Genomic DNA, 16,738 nt, shown 5'->3' with positions numbered 1-16,738 from the left:
CCTTGAGTTACAATTTGCTACAAAATAGCAAAATGTGAAACAACCCGATCACCACAGCAAAGGAACCTAAAAGCTTAAATCCAGCCTCTATAATATGACCACAGTGGCATTTCTAAAACAGAAGTCACGTGTAGAAATCACTTGCATAAATCATTCTACCACAAAGACACATGCACTTGTACGTTCATTGTCATGCTATTCACAATGGCAAAGACATGGAATCAACCTAAATACCCATCAAAGGTGGACTAGATAAAGAAAATGTGACATGTATGCACCATGGAATACTACGCGGCCATAAAAAAGAACAAAACCATGTCCTTTGCAGCAACATGAATGGAGCTGGAAGTCGTTATCCTAAGTAAATTAATGCAGGAACAGAAAACCAAATACTGCATGTTCTTACTTATGTGAGCTAAACATTGAGTACACATGAACATGAAGAAGGGAACAATACACACTAGGTCCTACGTGATGGTGGATGGTGAGAGGAGGTGAAGATAGAAAATCTACCTATTGGGCTGGGTGCAGTGGGTCACTCCTGTAATCCCAGCACTTTGGGCAACCGAAGCAGGCAAATCACGAGGACAGGAGTTCAAGACCAGCCTGGCCAACATGGTAAAAACCCGTCTCTACTAAAAATACAAAAAATTAGTTGGGCATGGTGGCAGGCACCTGTAACCCCAGCTACTTGGGAGGTTGAGGCAGGAGAATCTCTTGAACCCAGGAGGCAAAGGTTGCAGTGAGCTGAGATTGTGCCACTGCACTCCAGCTGGGGCGACAGTGCGAGATTCTGTCTCAAAAAAAAAAAAAGGAAATCTGCCTTTCAAGTGCTATGCTTATTACCTGGGTAATAAAATAATCTGTACACCAAACCCCTATAACATGCAGTTTACCCATGTAACAAACCTGGACATGTACCCCTTGAACTTAAAATAAATGTCGGAAAGAAAAAAAAAATCTTTCAATGGCTCCTTGTTGTCTTCGGGCCACAGTACACATTTCTTTGTGTGGCACATTGGAGCCAGATATATTTGGCCTACACTTCTTTTTCCCACACAGCACTCCATCCATTCCTGACCGCTGACATTTCCACTACCATGTGATATTTAAGTACCTTATGGTTTTTAAGTGCCTTCCCATATACATCATTGCTGCTGCAAAATCTCACAGTGTCACAGTATCTGGCTCTAGCAATGAGTTTGCACATTGTTGGAATACAATAATTGTTTGCAGAATCCTTTCTACCCATTTTGGGTATCTTGTGCCTTGAGTTTTGCACTAGAGATTATATAAACAGAAACTCATATTTTGGATGATAAGAAGATGTGTTACCAGGAAAGGCATGATGCGTTACCACATTATGTATAAATGGGTAGATTTGTTTACGCCAGTCATGAAACATGTTTGGGAAGTTCAGCCTTACGGCATAGGTTCTCTGGCATTTATTGAATTAGTTTTGGGCAGCCTTGGAAGGTTACCCCAAAGACACATACTGTCTTTCTCCATAGCGGATGAACCCAAGGAGATAGAACAGACTTGACGGAGACATGCGGCAGGTACTAAAAAGTCTTAAGAAAGCAAATTTCGGTTTCACTGTTAAGGATCAAATTGAATTTATACATGCAGACAATATGAATTTCAGGAGGTGATTCTCAGAAGAGCCACTTTTCACACGAGGACTCTGTGGCCTGCTCCAGAGGAGCAGCAGCAGAATCTACTTATATAATCCTGGTTAAGGAGTCTCCCTACTAAAGCTTTGTAGGTCAACCAGGAAAGGGAATACATAATCAGGGAAACTCTTAAGTTACTGTTCTTGGAAATCAACCATTCCTATCATCCAAAATATGAGTTTCTGTTTATATGATCTCTAGCGCAAAACCCAAGGCGCATGTCCTAAGCTAACAAGAATATAGAAATATGGTAAAAGATGGAAAGTAAGAGTCATTATTGCCACAACCATGACCCTGGGATCCCCAATTCACTACACTATCTCCATATTCTCCTCCTGTGAATTAGCCAATTTATTTTTACTTGAGAGGATGCTGGGTGTGTCAAACAGGTCACTTATTGAAAACAAACATTGGAAGAAAAGGTATTGAAAGAAATACGTGAAAAGTGCCACAATGTATTAATTAAGGCTCTTTCCAACTGGAAGTGGTTTGGAAGACGCTATGACTATGGGGTCCTGGGGAACACCTGACCCTCGGCAGGTGCCAGTTTTATTCCCAGCGCCAGTGAAAATCCAACCAGGGATCCCTACACTCACGCGTGGGCCAACAGAGTGTGATCTGGCAGTCAACTTCCTCAGTTCGGGGCCTGGCAGCCCCCGGAGCCTGGTGGGCGCTTCCTCGGTGGCGCCCCTCACCCCCCCTCGCGGGGTTCTAACGTCCAAGAGCGCGGCTGTGCGAGAGACCCGCGCGGACACCTGAGGCACCGTGGGGCTCCCGTGGCTCCGCGGAGCCTGCAGTCTCCCAAGACGAGGGTGGGGTGGCGGGTGACAACAATGCCGCACTTTCCTGGCTGTGTGGGCATCATCCTCTGTCCTTGGGCCTGGCACACCCAGGAGGAAGAGGCTGTGCTTGATCTGTCGGCGGACTGATCACGTGGTGGCCCCACTGCTAACCCCTGACACATCCCCGCTTAGAAGCAGCATCGTTGTCAGAAGCTCCTTGCCACTTAGAATCCTCTGCAAGATGTGGTGGGTACAGCACTGCATTTGACTCCTTTGGTCCTTAGTTTATTCTTTTGTAGAGTGGAGATGATACCTGCTCAGGTACCTCATATGCTCATGCTGCAGAACTTTGAAAACCAAAGATGTTTTACAAACATATTCCACTGCGATAACCAGGTGCACATATGTCCTTCATGCTGAACCTGACAGTTTGAGTTGTATATTCAGTGTTTACAACCATCCTCAACACATAGTAGGAACAAATGAATGATTGCAAGGTTTTGTCTAATTTATTAAAGTGTTAGTATCAGCTGGCTAATTATGAGTAACAGATGACAGTCATGTTTGTTGAACTCTTTTATGTTTGGCGTTTTTATGATTAATGAATTTAGCAAATTTCCACTGAGTGCCCGTATGTGCTAGGCATTGTTGTCAATGCTGGGGATACAGTAGTGCACAAAACAGATGAAATTCTAATAAGAAGGAAACCAATAATAAATAAGATTCATAAGGAAAACTTATAGCATTTTAAGAATAATGACAGCTAAGGAGAATAATAAAGTATGAAAGGGATGTGGGGTCAATGGAAATGTAAATAAGGGGAGTCAGGAAAGTCCTCATTACAAAAATACTTGCACACAAATGTTCATAGGAGCATTCTTATATATTCCTAATAGCCAAAAATGAAAACAACCCAAATTGCTACCAACTAATGAATGAACAAACAATATTTGGTATATCCATATAATGTATTATTTGACAATGAAACACAACAAAGTTCTAGTTTATGCTACAGCATGAATAAGCCTTGAAATCATTATGGTAAGTGAAAGAAGCAAGTCACAAAAGACGTTCATATAAAATAGCCCCAGTAGGCAAATCCACAGAGGAAGAAAGTAGACCAGTGATTTGCTAATACTGAGGTAAGTGGGTGGAGAATAAGAATTACTCCTAATGGGTTTGGGTCCAAAATTAGGTGGTGTTATTTACACAACTCTGTGAATATACTAAAAGCCACTAAACTATACACTTTAAATAGGTAAATTTTAGGCCGGGTGCGGTGGCTCACGCCTGTAATCCCAGCACTTTGGGAGGCAGATGTGGGTAGATCATGAGGTCAGGAGATCGAGACCATCCTGGCTAAAATGGTGAAACCCTGTCTCTACTAAAAATACAAAAAATTAGCTGGGTGTGGTGGTGGGTGCCTGTAGTCCCCGCTACTCGGGAGGCTGAGGCAGGAGAATGGCGTGAACCCGGGAGGCGGAGCTTTCAGTGAGCCGAGATTGCGCCACTGCACTCCAGCCTGGGCGACAGAGCGAGACTCCATCTCAAAAAAAAAAAAAACCAAAATAAATAAGTAAATTTTATAATGTGTGAATTATATCTCAATGAAACTGTTATAAAAATGAAAGGCACGATGTATGCTTTATCTCTTTACTTATGAAATTTTGAAATAATGAACACCTTCCAAGGGTGACTATGATTCTTTTCCTTTTTTTTATGGGGGAAGGAGAGATTGGCCTTTTAAATTTTTATGTATTTGCTTTGTTGACCAGTGCATGATCCATATAGTGTCACTGACTTCCTTTCCCTAGAATATAAGCTCCCTGAAGGCAGGATCTTGTCTCTTTTGTTTAAATCTGTTGCCAGAAGCAAGAATTATGCCTGGTGCAAAGTAGATTGTCAAAAAGTAGTTTATGATGAATGTATGAATAAATGGAAGAGCTACCCTATATTTACATTTGCAGCTCATTCTTTCCAGTATCTCAATTGTGATATCCTGCTCTGTGATCAAAAACAAATATCTTTCAGATCTGCCATGTCATGACTCCCTATCTAGAGCTATTCTTTGTGTTAAACTAGCTCAGGCTCTGAAGCTGGGACCTTGTTCAAGGATGCATGTCAATGGGGTCAAAGATTGGGGCTGCAATTGCACCTGGTCTCCACTTGCAGGGCAGACTCCCTTGGTGCTGGGTTGATCAGCTAGGAGAAAGGGGCCTCAATTTCTAATTGTGCTGTTCAGAGGGACTCACCTTCTATTTCATTTTCCCAGAGGAGCTGTTATTGAGCAATCTGTCCTTTTGAACTGGGTACTTTTGTCTAGTTTGCACAAAGGCATCTTAGGTGTTAGCAGCCCCTTTTCAGATTATTGGCCCCCGATCTCTACATTTCTTTCAAAATTTCTGGCATCATATCCTTCCTCGTTCAGCCTGGATCCCACAGATCCAACTAATTATCATCTTATTAAAACCCACAAATGCAAGTTTGCTACCTTGTAATGCCACCTTTCCTGTGTAGGATATTTTAGGGAAACTCTCACAATGGCATGGATAGACACCCAACAAAGATGTCATCTGAAAGTCCAGTGTCTTCATCTGTGCTTCTAATTAAATCGTTGAGTATAATTTGGCCAATTTTGCCTCTGATTCCTGGCAACTCTTAATCCAAACAAGTACTTTATTCATTACCACCCCTCACTCCTAAATGACGCCTTGTCAATTTTTTCAAAGGAAAGACAAAGGCTCTCATGTTCTTTCTTATCCTTCTCATATGGAGGAATGGATAAAGAACATTTACATTAAAGCTATTTTTTCACTATTTTCTTACTTGATCAGAATTAGTTATCTTTCCTCAAGTGTAATCTGTTCCTGTGCTACTAATCTCATGTCCTTCAAAGGGCTTATAAACCTTAATCCATCAATTATCTCTTCTCCCCAGTATATTCAAATATTACTCCCTACTTTGTATTTCTTCTCAACCCGTACATTTATACAAGTCTCTCTCACAGTTGTGGTTTCTAGTTCATGAAGGTAGACCAAACAGATGGTACTTATTCTTTTTTTTTTTTTTTAGAAAAATGATTAAGCAGAAATTTTATTTCCAAGCTCTTCAAAGACTGTTACAAACACGAATAATGTATCCTTCTAAAAAAGTGTCCCAAATTAAATCAAAGGCATATCATCGAAATAAAACACTTGTGAAGTTAAGAATTCTCTTAGGTTGTAATATTTTCATGTTAGTTTTTAATCATTTACAATGTTCTGTGGGTCACATTTTAAACATTTTTAAATATATGAAATTCTGTATTTCTTTAAGTACAGCCACAACTACAAAGTAGAGGAATGTAAGAATACAAAGATCAAATCTGCTTCATTTATATACATGATGGGGCAGGCTAATGCACATCATAACATTAACTTTTCCAAAGAAGTTTGCTAAGAATCTGCTCCCATAATTAGTGTTAAAAATAAAACAATCTTCCCATTTAGAAAAATCAAGACATCAGTTGATTAATAAAGCCTATTCTTCCTCCCAGCAATCTGTACTTTCTGGTCTTCATTTAGGAATTGTAAATTCATGGGAAAAGAACAAATTTTTTATGGTATAAATATCTTCTAGGAACAACAGTTTACCAGTATTCAATTGTTTAAATAAACAAAACTATTTTCCTTCCTAAAATGTAAACATCCAGTAAATGAAACTTATATGATATTCCAGGTATAGAAATCTTAGTAACTCACTTATGAAAGAGGTGAATTTTGGCATGTTTGGTTTTTGTTTATCTTATGTATAAAAGTACTTGCACAAAAAAACAAGTTATTACTATTTAAAACTCTATTCCTTCACCCAGTTTCCTCACTCAAGTAGAAACTCATGAATATCTGTGATTTTGGCTATAGGACCAGGCCACAGGAAAGGGCTGAAATATCTCTAAAAGTTAGGGAAAAGTGTTTTCTTGAGACTTGAAGGCAGTCATTCATCACTTTGTGCTTGAAGGCATTCCTCAGTGAACTTCTCTCGAGTCTTCAGAGTAAAGCACAGGATCTGGGCTCCCGGAAGGGGTTACTTCCAGCTGGAACACCCACCAGCAGGGCATCCTTGCAGGCATTCTGCATACTGTATACTGTAGTACTGTTGAAGCTCTGCAGCTGCCTGAGAGACCGCGGGCCCCGCCGCCCCCCGCGCCCCGCCGAGGCCTCGCCGCCGCCACCGAGTCCCCCGCTGGCGCCCGGTCCGGGCCGCCGGCCTCCTCTTCTCACGCCCCGCGGGCGGAAGGACCGGAGCTTGGGTACCCGGGGCCCGCACCTTGATCCTCTCCACGCCAGCCTGCAACTTGAGCTGCTCCACCAGGCGCTGCAGGGCGCTCGCGCTAGCCCCGGAGGACATGGCGGCGGCGCTGGCCTCGGAGGGCTGCTGGGCCTGGCCGGGCGGGGAGGAGCCGCCAGCCCCGAGCGCCGCTACTTATTCTTCATATGAACTCCAATTCCAAGGAGCACCCTTACAAAAAAATTCCATTGCCACATTGAAAAATAAGAAGCAACTCTCTTGGTGAACCAGAATCTGTGAATTCCTAAGAGAACAAAAGTATACAGACTAGACTGAAGAAAAAGTACACAACAATAAAGGACCTGCAACAGAAGACTGTTCTAAATGGTGGAAAATTTTGCGCTTCATAAACAAATGGCATATACATAAATAACACAGATACTCTAATCTTGAATTTGTATCCCCCCAAATTACTTAAGGGGCAAGATGGGGGGAACCCAGTTGCCCATTCCTGGGACAGCGAATGTATAAATGTGCTAGGTGCATGGCACAGACTTTTAGGCAGCATTTAAAATCAACCGATAGAGGTACCGATAGCAACATGGATAAATCTTTAAAACTTACTGTTGGGAGGAGCAAAGTTTGTGCGTGTAATTTATGTGTGGGTATGATCTTCATGGATTCCAAATACATTCCTACAATAGAATACCATACATTTTTGGGGAGATACTGACAAGTAAAATATGCATGTTTTATAAAGTGGAACAATTGCTCATGGAGGGAGGGAAGGGGGAGTGGGGTATGGACATCAAAGAAAATTTAAAGAATAGGAAGCATTCTTATAGACACAACAAAACATTTCTAAGATAATTTACTTAAAATTTGAGTGTGATAAGCCACAGTGTAAAATTACAGGCCAAAAAATGTAACGTTTTGGGAGCTGGGCTTTCTAGACAAACTAAATCCAGTAGCTATTAATTCATGTAGTCTCAATAACATAAAGATATGGCTAATTGTAATATACTTTCTTCACTATAGGTAAGCTATGCATGTTTTAATAATATCCAGTGAGAAAGAAATAATTAGAAGTAGTATTTAGAGCTAATCAGCAAAGAAGCCTTCACAAGCAATGGGATTATTTATCATTTATGCGAAGTCTCCATCTTACAATGAAATAATTTTCTCGAGTTAGCATTTATTACATCATTATCAATTTTAGGTATAGATTCTACTCTAGAAACATGTGCCCATTCATAGAACTTCTCTTGTATGGAAGAATCCCTTAACTCAGGCTGACCATATTCAAACTGAGATAAATTCATGCACAGTTCCTCACATAGACAAAAATAACTATATTCATCAATTTTAATTTTTATTAATGAAATAGGGGGAAGAGAATACTGAGATGGATTTAATGAAATTACATTTTCCAAGAAGCCTCTTGAACAGAATGAAGTTCTTCATTTGCCACTAAACTTTCCTCCTTGACTGAGCTCACCGATGGTTTCTTTAATATGTAGAGAAAGGATCTCCTTCTGCCATGAACCTGAGGTAAGTTAGATATCAGTAAATTGATCATTAGCACACTCTAAAATAAAGAACTATAGAATTTGGGGTAGAATTTTGGAAATAATTCTAATAGAAGTATTCTCATCATTGAGATTTTTATTTTATTTATTTTTTTAGAGATGAGGTCTCTTTCTGTCACCCAGCCTGGAATGCAGTGGCACTATCATTGCTCACTGTAACTCTGAATTCCTGGGCACAAGCCCTCCTTCCACCTCCACCTCTTAAGTAGCTATAGGACTGCAGGGATGTGCCACCACTCCTGGGTAATTTTTTCAACTTCATGCATTTTATTTTATTTTATTTTATTTTAATTTAATTTTATTTATTTTATATTTTATTTTATTTATTTATTTTATTTTATTTTTGTAGAGATATGGTCTCATTGTGTTGCCCAGGCTGGTCTCAAAATCCTGAGCTCAAGCAGTTCCCCTGGCTTAGCCTCTCAAAGTGCTGGAATTATGGGTGTGAACCACCTCACCAGGCGAGATTTTTAAATTAAACCACGTGCTTTTGATACTTTTTAGTTTCTTTCCTTGTCCTCTCTCCCTTTCTCCCTGGTTTCCATCCTCCCTTCTTTTTTGTTTCTATAGATTGAAAGCCAAAGACAATGTTATATGAAAAGACAGTCCCCAAGACAATGATTGATCATGAAGGACATATTGTTTTCTACTCAAACTTGATTGCATTATTAAGTATAGCATTGAATACCCGTCAGTTTAAATTCTATTTAGTTGGAGTAGAAATCTATATGTTCTTATATACCCAATCCATGTTTGTTCTCTTTTCACTTTATTCAGAGAAGAATTAAGAATAAGACCTGTGTGTGTGTGTGTGTGTGTGTGTGTGTGTGTTGTGTTTTTGTTTACTTTGCTTTTAGGTAGAGCCATATTTTTTTGAGATTTCGAGTTTGAATATCTTTAGATGGAACTTCAGCTCCCCATTTTAATACCTTACTTAAAGAAAATTCATTGAAAGGCAATCAGTGATCCAGATAACAGGTTTTCAATACCCTAATTCACCTGGAACTATAGCTAATTCACATGTTTTGAAAAGCAAGTGACTTTTGCAGTACAAATGAAGATGTAGCCTCTGAGTGTCAAGAGAAAGTGGGAAATACAAGAAAAGAAATCTATATGATAAATTCCTCTCCCTCCTAATTCATTTTATCAGGTTAATTCAAAATAGAGATTCCTAAACAAAGCTATTTATAAATTAAGATGGTAAACTTAACAAGGCATATTTATGGAATGATAAGTAAATTGGTGAGGCTGGAGCACAGTATTTATGGGGGTGAGTGGTAGGAAATGAAGTCAAGAAAGTAGATTGGGCTAAATTATTACAGAAATGAATGTTGTGGTAGAATATCAGGCTTTCGTGTGGTAAGTGTTTCCTGTTTAAACTTTCATTTGGGGAGATGAAGAAACAGAGGACAGAATTGAAATACATTTAGGGGATCATATAAAAAGGATTGTCAGATTGTTTCAATTTGAGAGTATTTCTCAACTCCCTGGCCAGGGCAGGCAGGTAGATAGATGGTAGTGCTCTTAAATGGAAAAGACAAGGTAATGACTTTGTGGGTGAGATGATTAGTTCAGTTTTAGATATGTTTTATTTGAGGTGCTTTGGAATCATTTGAATCAAACTCTCTAGAAAGAAGTTGGCAATATGAGCCTAGAGCTCAGTAGAAAGGTCTAGGGTGGAGATTCAACATTTGGATTATTATAAATAAAGGTGGTATACATCTACCAAGCTGTAGGTATATATGGTGTTGCCTATACAAAAACTATAGAGGTACAGTTGGAAAAGTCAAGGGACAGAACAGCAACCTGAAGAGATTAAGACCTAGGTAAGAAGGCAGGTCAAAGGGTCAAACAGATGAGATTAGAAAGTGGTAAAATGGGGAGGAAGCTTAAATTTCCTAAACCTTTCTACACATGTGGTCTAGGATATATGGACAACTCACTTTCTTCTTTGTGTTAACTGTGGTCTCCTTCTCAGTTGTTTTTATGGTCTCATAGATCTCTAAGCCTTGGCCTATTGAGTGGGTACTGGGGAAAAAGGGCGGGCATATCTTTCACTGAAGTTCTCTGATTTAGTGAGATTGAGGTCAAATGGAGGTTAAGTTTTCCTTTAGACATGAAGTAGTTGATATGGAGAAAGTAGGAAAATAGCTATATTGAAAAAAGGCTTTTACCATCTTTTTCAACTTCTCCATTACTCCCAAATCTTGGTTTCTGAAGACACTAAAATTCTACACTTAGATATTCAACTTATTCTCCCAAATTTTGAGAAATAAAGTCTTCAGACTTTGGTAGTCCCATATCCCCGTGCCTGGTAACAACTTCTACAAAGCTTTTTGTTTCTGGGGTAATGTCTGTAGAATTAAACAGACCTGAGCCAGAAAATCACATATCTTCTACCTTATTCTCTCATATGGTGTGGACATAAAAGTATCCTGTAATGCAGAACACCTTTATAAAAGAGAAAATTATTTATTCAGTTGTGGAGGGACCTATATAAGTACACGACAGTTAGTGCCGAGTGTTTTCAGCTATCTACAATCACAGCTTAGTGATGGTATTATTTATACTTAATTCATATCAAAACCTTAGTTATTCAAATAGTGTTCATAACAGAAGACAACATCTTCTGATTTACTAAGGGAAAAATGGGATACTCACTGCATCTTTATCTTCCTCTCTTTTTTGCTTGGGATGCCCAGTGGCTGACTATACTTGCCACAAACAACTCCAAGATGGTTAATATGAACAGATATTCTGAAAGGAGTTTACCACTTTTCTGTATCCAAAAAGAAAATGTACATTCCTTACGATCTTTCTATGTGAGCACTTTAGAAATAATAAAGGTATCTTAAAATTGAAGAAGAAAAATAGAAGAGAAAAACTACCCACCCTATCCTCTACCTCAACAATAGAATTTTAAATATTTTTAATTGTAATTACAACTGATAATTATTGAGGATGATGATATATTGATATATTTCTGCCAAATGGATGATGAGAATCATTGATTGTGTTTTCCTGTTTACTGTTGTGGATAATAACAGGAAATTTTCAATGAGGCAAATAAATCTCTGGGGAAGATGGAATTGTGACACCCTTGAGGTTTAGTGTTATAGAACTTATTTAATAGAGAAGCTTATATAAATTTGCCCTGTTGATAGGAAAGGACACTAAAGAGAAACAATGAAAGAAAAGAATGTTTAGATGTGTAACCTGGACTCAACACAAGGGCTGATGTGACCTGGGGGTAGGAATTTCCTCCTGGGATTGTGCCTCTGTCTATAAGCCCCAATAGACCCATATCCTGGCAGTGTAGCTGGGTTGGAGACAAGAATACAGAATCTGTAATATTGGAAGCCCAAGCCTCTTCAGTACTCAATGCATTTTTATGACAGGGTCACCATGGGCTACTCAAATCAGTGTTAAATAATGGCGTCATTTAATAGTAACTGAACCATGGCAGTGGAAATTAAGGGCACACTGGTGGACTGATGAGATTCTCCATGACTCTGTTAACTAAGGGCTTGGAGTCAATATCGAACCTTTGGATCCCAGTGGTTTTGAGTAACTTGAGAGGGTCAACAGGGAGGGGCCCTCAAAAGGAAGATTCTGGATTTCCTACTAATATGAATATTGATAGTTTAAGAGATAAATTAGAAAAATGAAAGAGTTAAGATCATAATTAAAGATCAATCCAATAAAATGAGCCATTCTTGTTATACAAACATAATCTTAAGCAATATCTCCACTTTAAGGTATCCATCAGGGTATGTGTCATAAAATATTAGCATTCTCTGCAGTAGCAAAATTATTCTTTGATGTGCCACTGAATCGATTTTTGTAAAAGCTCAATTTTGTGGGGTAAGATAATTTAGAATTTGAAACCATTCTGCATTAGAAAAAATGATCTGTAAGTGACTAGCCATGTGACTCTGAGCAAGTAGTTTAAAATTTCTAAACTCATTTCTTTATTGAATCAGAGACATAAATCGTTCCTAAGGAGGTTTACCATTTCACTCACTGTAAAATCACTTTCAAAGCTACATAGAAATAAGAAAAATCCAGCAAAATGCAAACTGGTGTATTCTTTGCAACTAGATAATTAACCAAGAGTTTTGGATGTTGAAGTAAGGAGAATTTACTTAGTTAGGAATTTAAATACAGGCAATATCCAATGGATTCAGTTCAGAAAAGTTGATTTCTAAGTATTGGTAAAAGTCCCCACTATTTTGCCCTTCATCAAGCCCTGGGCAGATGGGATAGAGCAGAAGGACAGAAATCCTAGAGAAGACCTTGGCCCTTATCACTTCAATTTCTACACAACTTGCTTAGCACTGACTTCCACCTTCTTGCCCTCCTAGCCCCTTCTCTCCACACCAACAAACATACACAGATAAATGCACGTATGTCCACAGTTCCATATGAATGGGAACATAGATATACATGGATATTGAAATGCAGACGTGAACACACTTAGACTCCCACAGACCTGCTGAACAACTGACAGACTCAAAGCAGGCAGTGCAAAAATGTCCACATAGTCATGAATGATATAGAACTGAGTACATGCATTCAAAATTACATACATGTACAGAGTTCAGCTTTATTCTGTCGTAAACTACAGCCCTGACATTGAACGTAAGCCCTTGGGTATCACAGGTACATGAGTATGCCAGTTCCTTCTTGGAAGACCAAGTCTTGCTATAACAAACTTGATCTTTTAAGGCCTGGGAGAACTGACCTCAGAGATGCAGGTACCTGGAATGAACTGGGCTGCCCATCATAAAAATATCACGGCTGTCAGGAGGGTCCAGAATTGAATATAATGCTTAGTCACTCAAAATGCATCTATTAATTTTTAATAGATGCATATACCATGAGGTAAACTAATGGTGAGGGTCACCTTCATGACTTGCATTGTACTTAAGTACTCTGATCACTTAGTAAATATTTAACACATAATTCTAAAATTGTGATGAGATTCTCACAGAAACCTGGTACTTACATGTGGCCAAAGAGAATTTTTTGAACTTTTACTATATATTATAAACTCAATTGATAGTAAAAGCAGACCAATCACTGAAATACAGGCACTTATGATGTTTGCTCCTAAAGTATAAGACACCTGCAATAGAGAAAAATAATCATTTGGTCATTGGAAATTATCCGTATGCATCATTGACAAGTATATTAAAGTAAAAGTTTTTTAAAAGTAAAAGGTTTATATAAATTCTGATCTTTTCAGCATAGTAGGATCATTACAAAGACTGTCAGAACTGCAGATTTGTCAGGATCTCAATAGGAATAAACAAGTTTGGAGATGATAAAACTTTTGATATAATAAACAAGTTTATTTATTCACTGACAATTTATTGAATGCCTATTCTATACTCTGCAATCTATACTCTGCATTAGTCAATAAAAAGACAGAAAAGAAATGGTCTCTGCACTCAAGGAATTTTCAGACTATTGAGGAAGACAAACAAGTACATGTTAAATATGAATAGAATGTAAAAAATTGTAATAATGTAGGCAAATTCATAGTGCCATACAGTTTCAGAATATCAGAGAATGCTAATATTTTATGACACATACCCTGATGGATACCTTAAAGTGGTATCTTAAATAAATAGAAACATAAAGATATTGCTTAAGATTATATTTGTATAACAAGAATGGCTCATTTTATTGGATTGATCTTTAATTATGATCTTAACTCTTTCGTGATCTAACATTTCAGGAGTTTGTTATGGTTCATTTTGGAGTGGAAGAAGGAGAGCTGTAGAAAATTCTGTTGGAAAGATAGGTGCTATCTAGCTAGATATTTAGGATTTTATCTTGAAGATGGTAGAGAACTGCATACATATGTATAACGCTGCTGCATAATTGCACTTTGTCCGTGTATAGGATCAGAGAGGTGATATGATATTAAGAAGATCCTTATTTATTATATTTACTTACTTGTCTACATTTATAGACAAAGAATATAGAATATATAATAATTATAATATAATATATAATATAATATACATAGGACATATAATATATGATATATAATATGATATAAATGATATATAATATAAAATATACTATATTTTATTTCTGTCTACATTTATAGACAAAGAATATAGAATATATAATCATATATATAATATAATATATAATATAATATATAATAAAATAAAATAAAATAATATAATATATATGATATATACCATATATAATCATTTGGTCATTGGAAATTATCTAGTATTATCTAGTTTGTACAGGATATATAATATATGATATCGTATATCATATATAATTATATATTATATCATTATATATTTAATTATATATATAATTTGGATATGATATATATGATATCATATATATAATATATCCTGTACAAACTAGATAATACCATTCTGGATATAGAAACTGGCAAAGGTTTCATGACAAAGACACCAAAAGCAATTGCAACAAAAACAAAATTTGAAAATTGAAAAATGGGATCTAATTAAACCAAGCAACTTCTGCACACAGCAAAAGAAACCATCAACAGAGTGAACAGACAACCTACAGAATGAGAGAAAATTTTTGCAAACTATGCATCTGACAAAGGTCTAATATCCAGCATCTTCCGGCATCTGTAAGAAACTTAAACAAATTTACAAAGATAAAACCAAATATCCCCATTAAAAAGCAGGCAAAGGACAGGAACACATATTTTTCAAAAGAAGACATACATGTGGCCAACCAGCATATGAAAAAAAGCTCAACATCACTGATCATTAGAGAAATGCAAATCAAAACCACTTTAGGATAACATCTCACACCAGTTAGAATGGCTATTACTAAGAAGTCAAAAAATGACAGATGCTGATAAGGTTTTAGAGAAAAAGTAACACTTATACACTGTGGGTGGGACTGTAAATTAGTTCAATTAGTGTGGAAGACAGTGTGGTGATTCCTCAAAGACATAAAAGCAGAACTACAGTTTGACCCAGCAGTCCCATTACTGGAAATATATCCAAGGGAATATAAATCATTCTGTCATACAGACACATGCATGTGTATGTTCACTGCAGCATGATTCACAATAACAAAGACATGGAATCCACCTAAATGTCCATCAATGGTAGACTGGATAAAGAAAATGTGGTACATATACACCATGGAATACTATGCAGCAATAAAAAAGAGAAGATCATTTTCTTTGCAGGAACGTGGAAGGAGCTGGAGGCCATTATCCTTAGCAAACTAATGCAGGAACAGAAAACCAAATACCTCCTGTTCTCACTTGTAAATGGGAGCTAAATGATGAGAACACATGAACACACAGAGGGAAACAACACACTGGAGCCTATTGGAGGATGAGGGTGAGAGAATGGAAAGGATGAGAAAAAATAACTAATGGGTACTAGGCTTAATGCCTGGGTGATGAAATAATCTGTAAGACAAACCCCCATGACACAGGTTTACCTATATAACAAACCTGCACATGTACCCCTGAACTTAAAATAAAAGTTAAATTTAAAAAGATATGTATATTTCCTTCTATCTAATATGAATTAGATAATAATTACAAAAGCTCGAACTACTGAATTCTGAAACCAATTTCACTGGATAAAGGATGTGTTTATCGACATTGCTGTTGCATGCTGTATAGTGATCTCAATTAATTTATTCTTTTGGAACAAATCTCCCTTAAAGAAAGACAAATTAAAATAAAATGTTTATTATTTCATTTTATAACCTAAACATACAACTGTATTGCTTAGTAAATTTTGGTATGTTGACATAATCCAGTCTTTAAAATGAGGTATATTTGGTAAACATTTCATTTTCTCAACGATACAAAAGGCAATAGTTATGTCAAAATAATCTGTTTTTATTTAGAAAAGAGCCACCTTGTTGAGGAAATGCATCAATAAGGCCCCATGGAGCAGATGTTCTTCTCTGCAGCATGAAGTTTTTCTGGGAAACACTTATCTGAATAAAACAAGCAGAAACACTTGTTTCGATTCCTGCTCTCGGTTGGGGTGGTATTGGACATATTTAAAGTACACAATTTGATAAATCATTAATACAAAAAGATATACAATAAATGCACTGTAAGAAGAGAGTGAAAGCATGGAGGAACTGGAATACTCAGCCTGTGGGTGGAAATGTAATATGCTACAACCACTTTGGAAAACAGGTTAGCAGTTTCTTGAAAAGTTAAACATGCATATACCCTATGATTCAGGTATTTACTAAAGAGAAATGAGGGCATATGTCTGCACAAAGACTTGTAAATGTTCATAGTAGCTTTATTTGTAAAAGCTCAAAACTGGAAACAACGCAAGTTCCATCAATAGGTGAATGGATAAATGAATTGTGATATATCGATAAAATTGAATATCACTTAGAAATAAAAAAGGGATTGATAATTTATACACAT

The 16,738-nt window shown here is 37.3% G+C and overlaps 2 protein-coding genes and 1 pseudogene across 5 annotated transcripts in view; all 3 read right to left on the bottom strand.

Annotated features, from left to right (window-relative positions):
• LOC129490332 (membrane-spanning 4-domains subfamily A member 8-like) overlaps window positions 1-2,364 on the bottom strand; it is a 75,717-nt gene extending 73,353 nt beyond the window's left edge. The window contains exon 1 of the mRNA XM_055294097.2: window positions 2,270-2,364. The gene's annotated coding sequence lies outside the window, so the exon portion shown is untranslated. The remainder of the gene's footprint in view (window positions 1-2,269) is intronic.
• A 3,866-nt stretch (window positions 2,365-6,230) lies between these two features.
• On the bottom strand, window positions 6,231-6,841 carry LOC129490323 (guanine nucleotide-binding protein G(I)/G(S)/G(O) subunit gamma-10-like; annotated as a pseudogene).
• Window positions 6,842-8,250: 1,409 nt separating this feature from the next.
• LOC129481125 (membrane-spanning 4-domains subfamily A member 12-like) overlaps window positions 8,251-16,738 on the bottom strand; it is a 40,081-nt gene continuing 31,593 nt past the window's right edge. For all 4 annotated transcript variants that reach the window (XM_055276219.2, XM_055276390.2, XM_055276131.2 and 1 more), the window contains 3 exons: window positions 13,319-13,438; window positions 10,972-11,089; window positions 8,251-8,267 (listed from right to left, as the gene is read on the bottom strand). In XM_055276219.2, coding sequence (XP_055132194.1) covers window positions 10,979-11,089; window positions 13,319-13,438 — 231 coding nt within the window. In that variant the 3' untranslated portion in view covers window positions 8,251-8,267; window positions 10,972-10,978. The remainder of the gene's footprint in view (window positions 8,268-10,971; window positions 11,090-13,318; window positions 13,439-16,738) is intronic.

This window comes from Symphalangus syndactylus, chromosome 1 (genome assembly GCF_028878055.3).
Source record: "Symphalangus syndactylus isolate Jambi chromosome 1, NHGRI_mSymSyn1-v2.1_pri, whole genome shotgun sequence".
Classification (NCBI taxonomy): domain Eukaryota; kingdom Metazoa; phylum Chordata; class Mammalia; order Primates; family Hylobatidae; genus Symphalangus; species Symphalangus syndactylus.
This window is presented reverse-complemented; position numbering and strand designations above follow the sequence as displayed.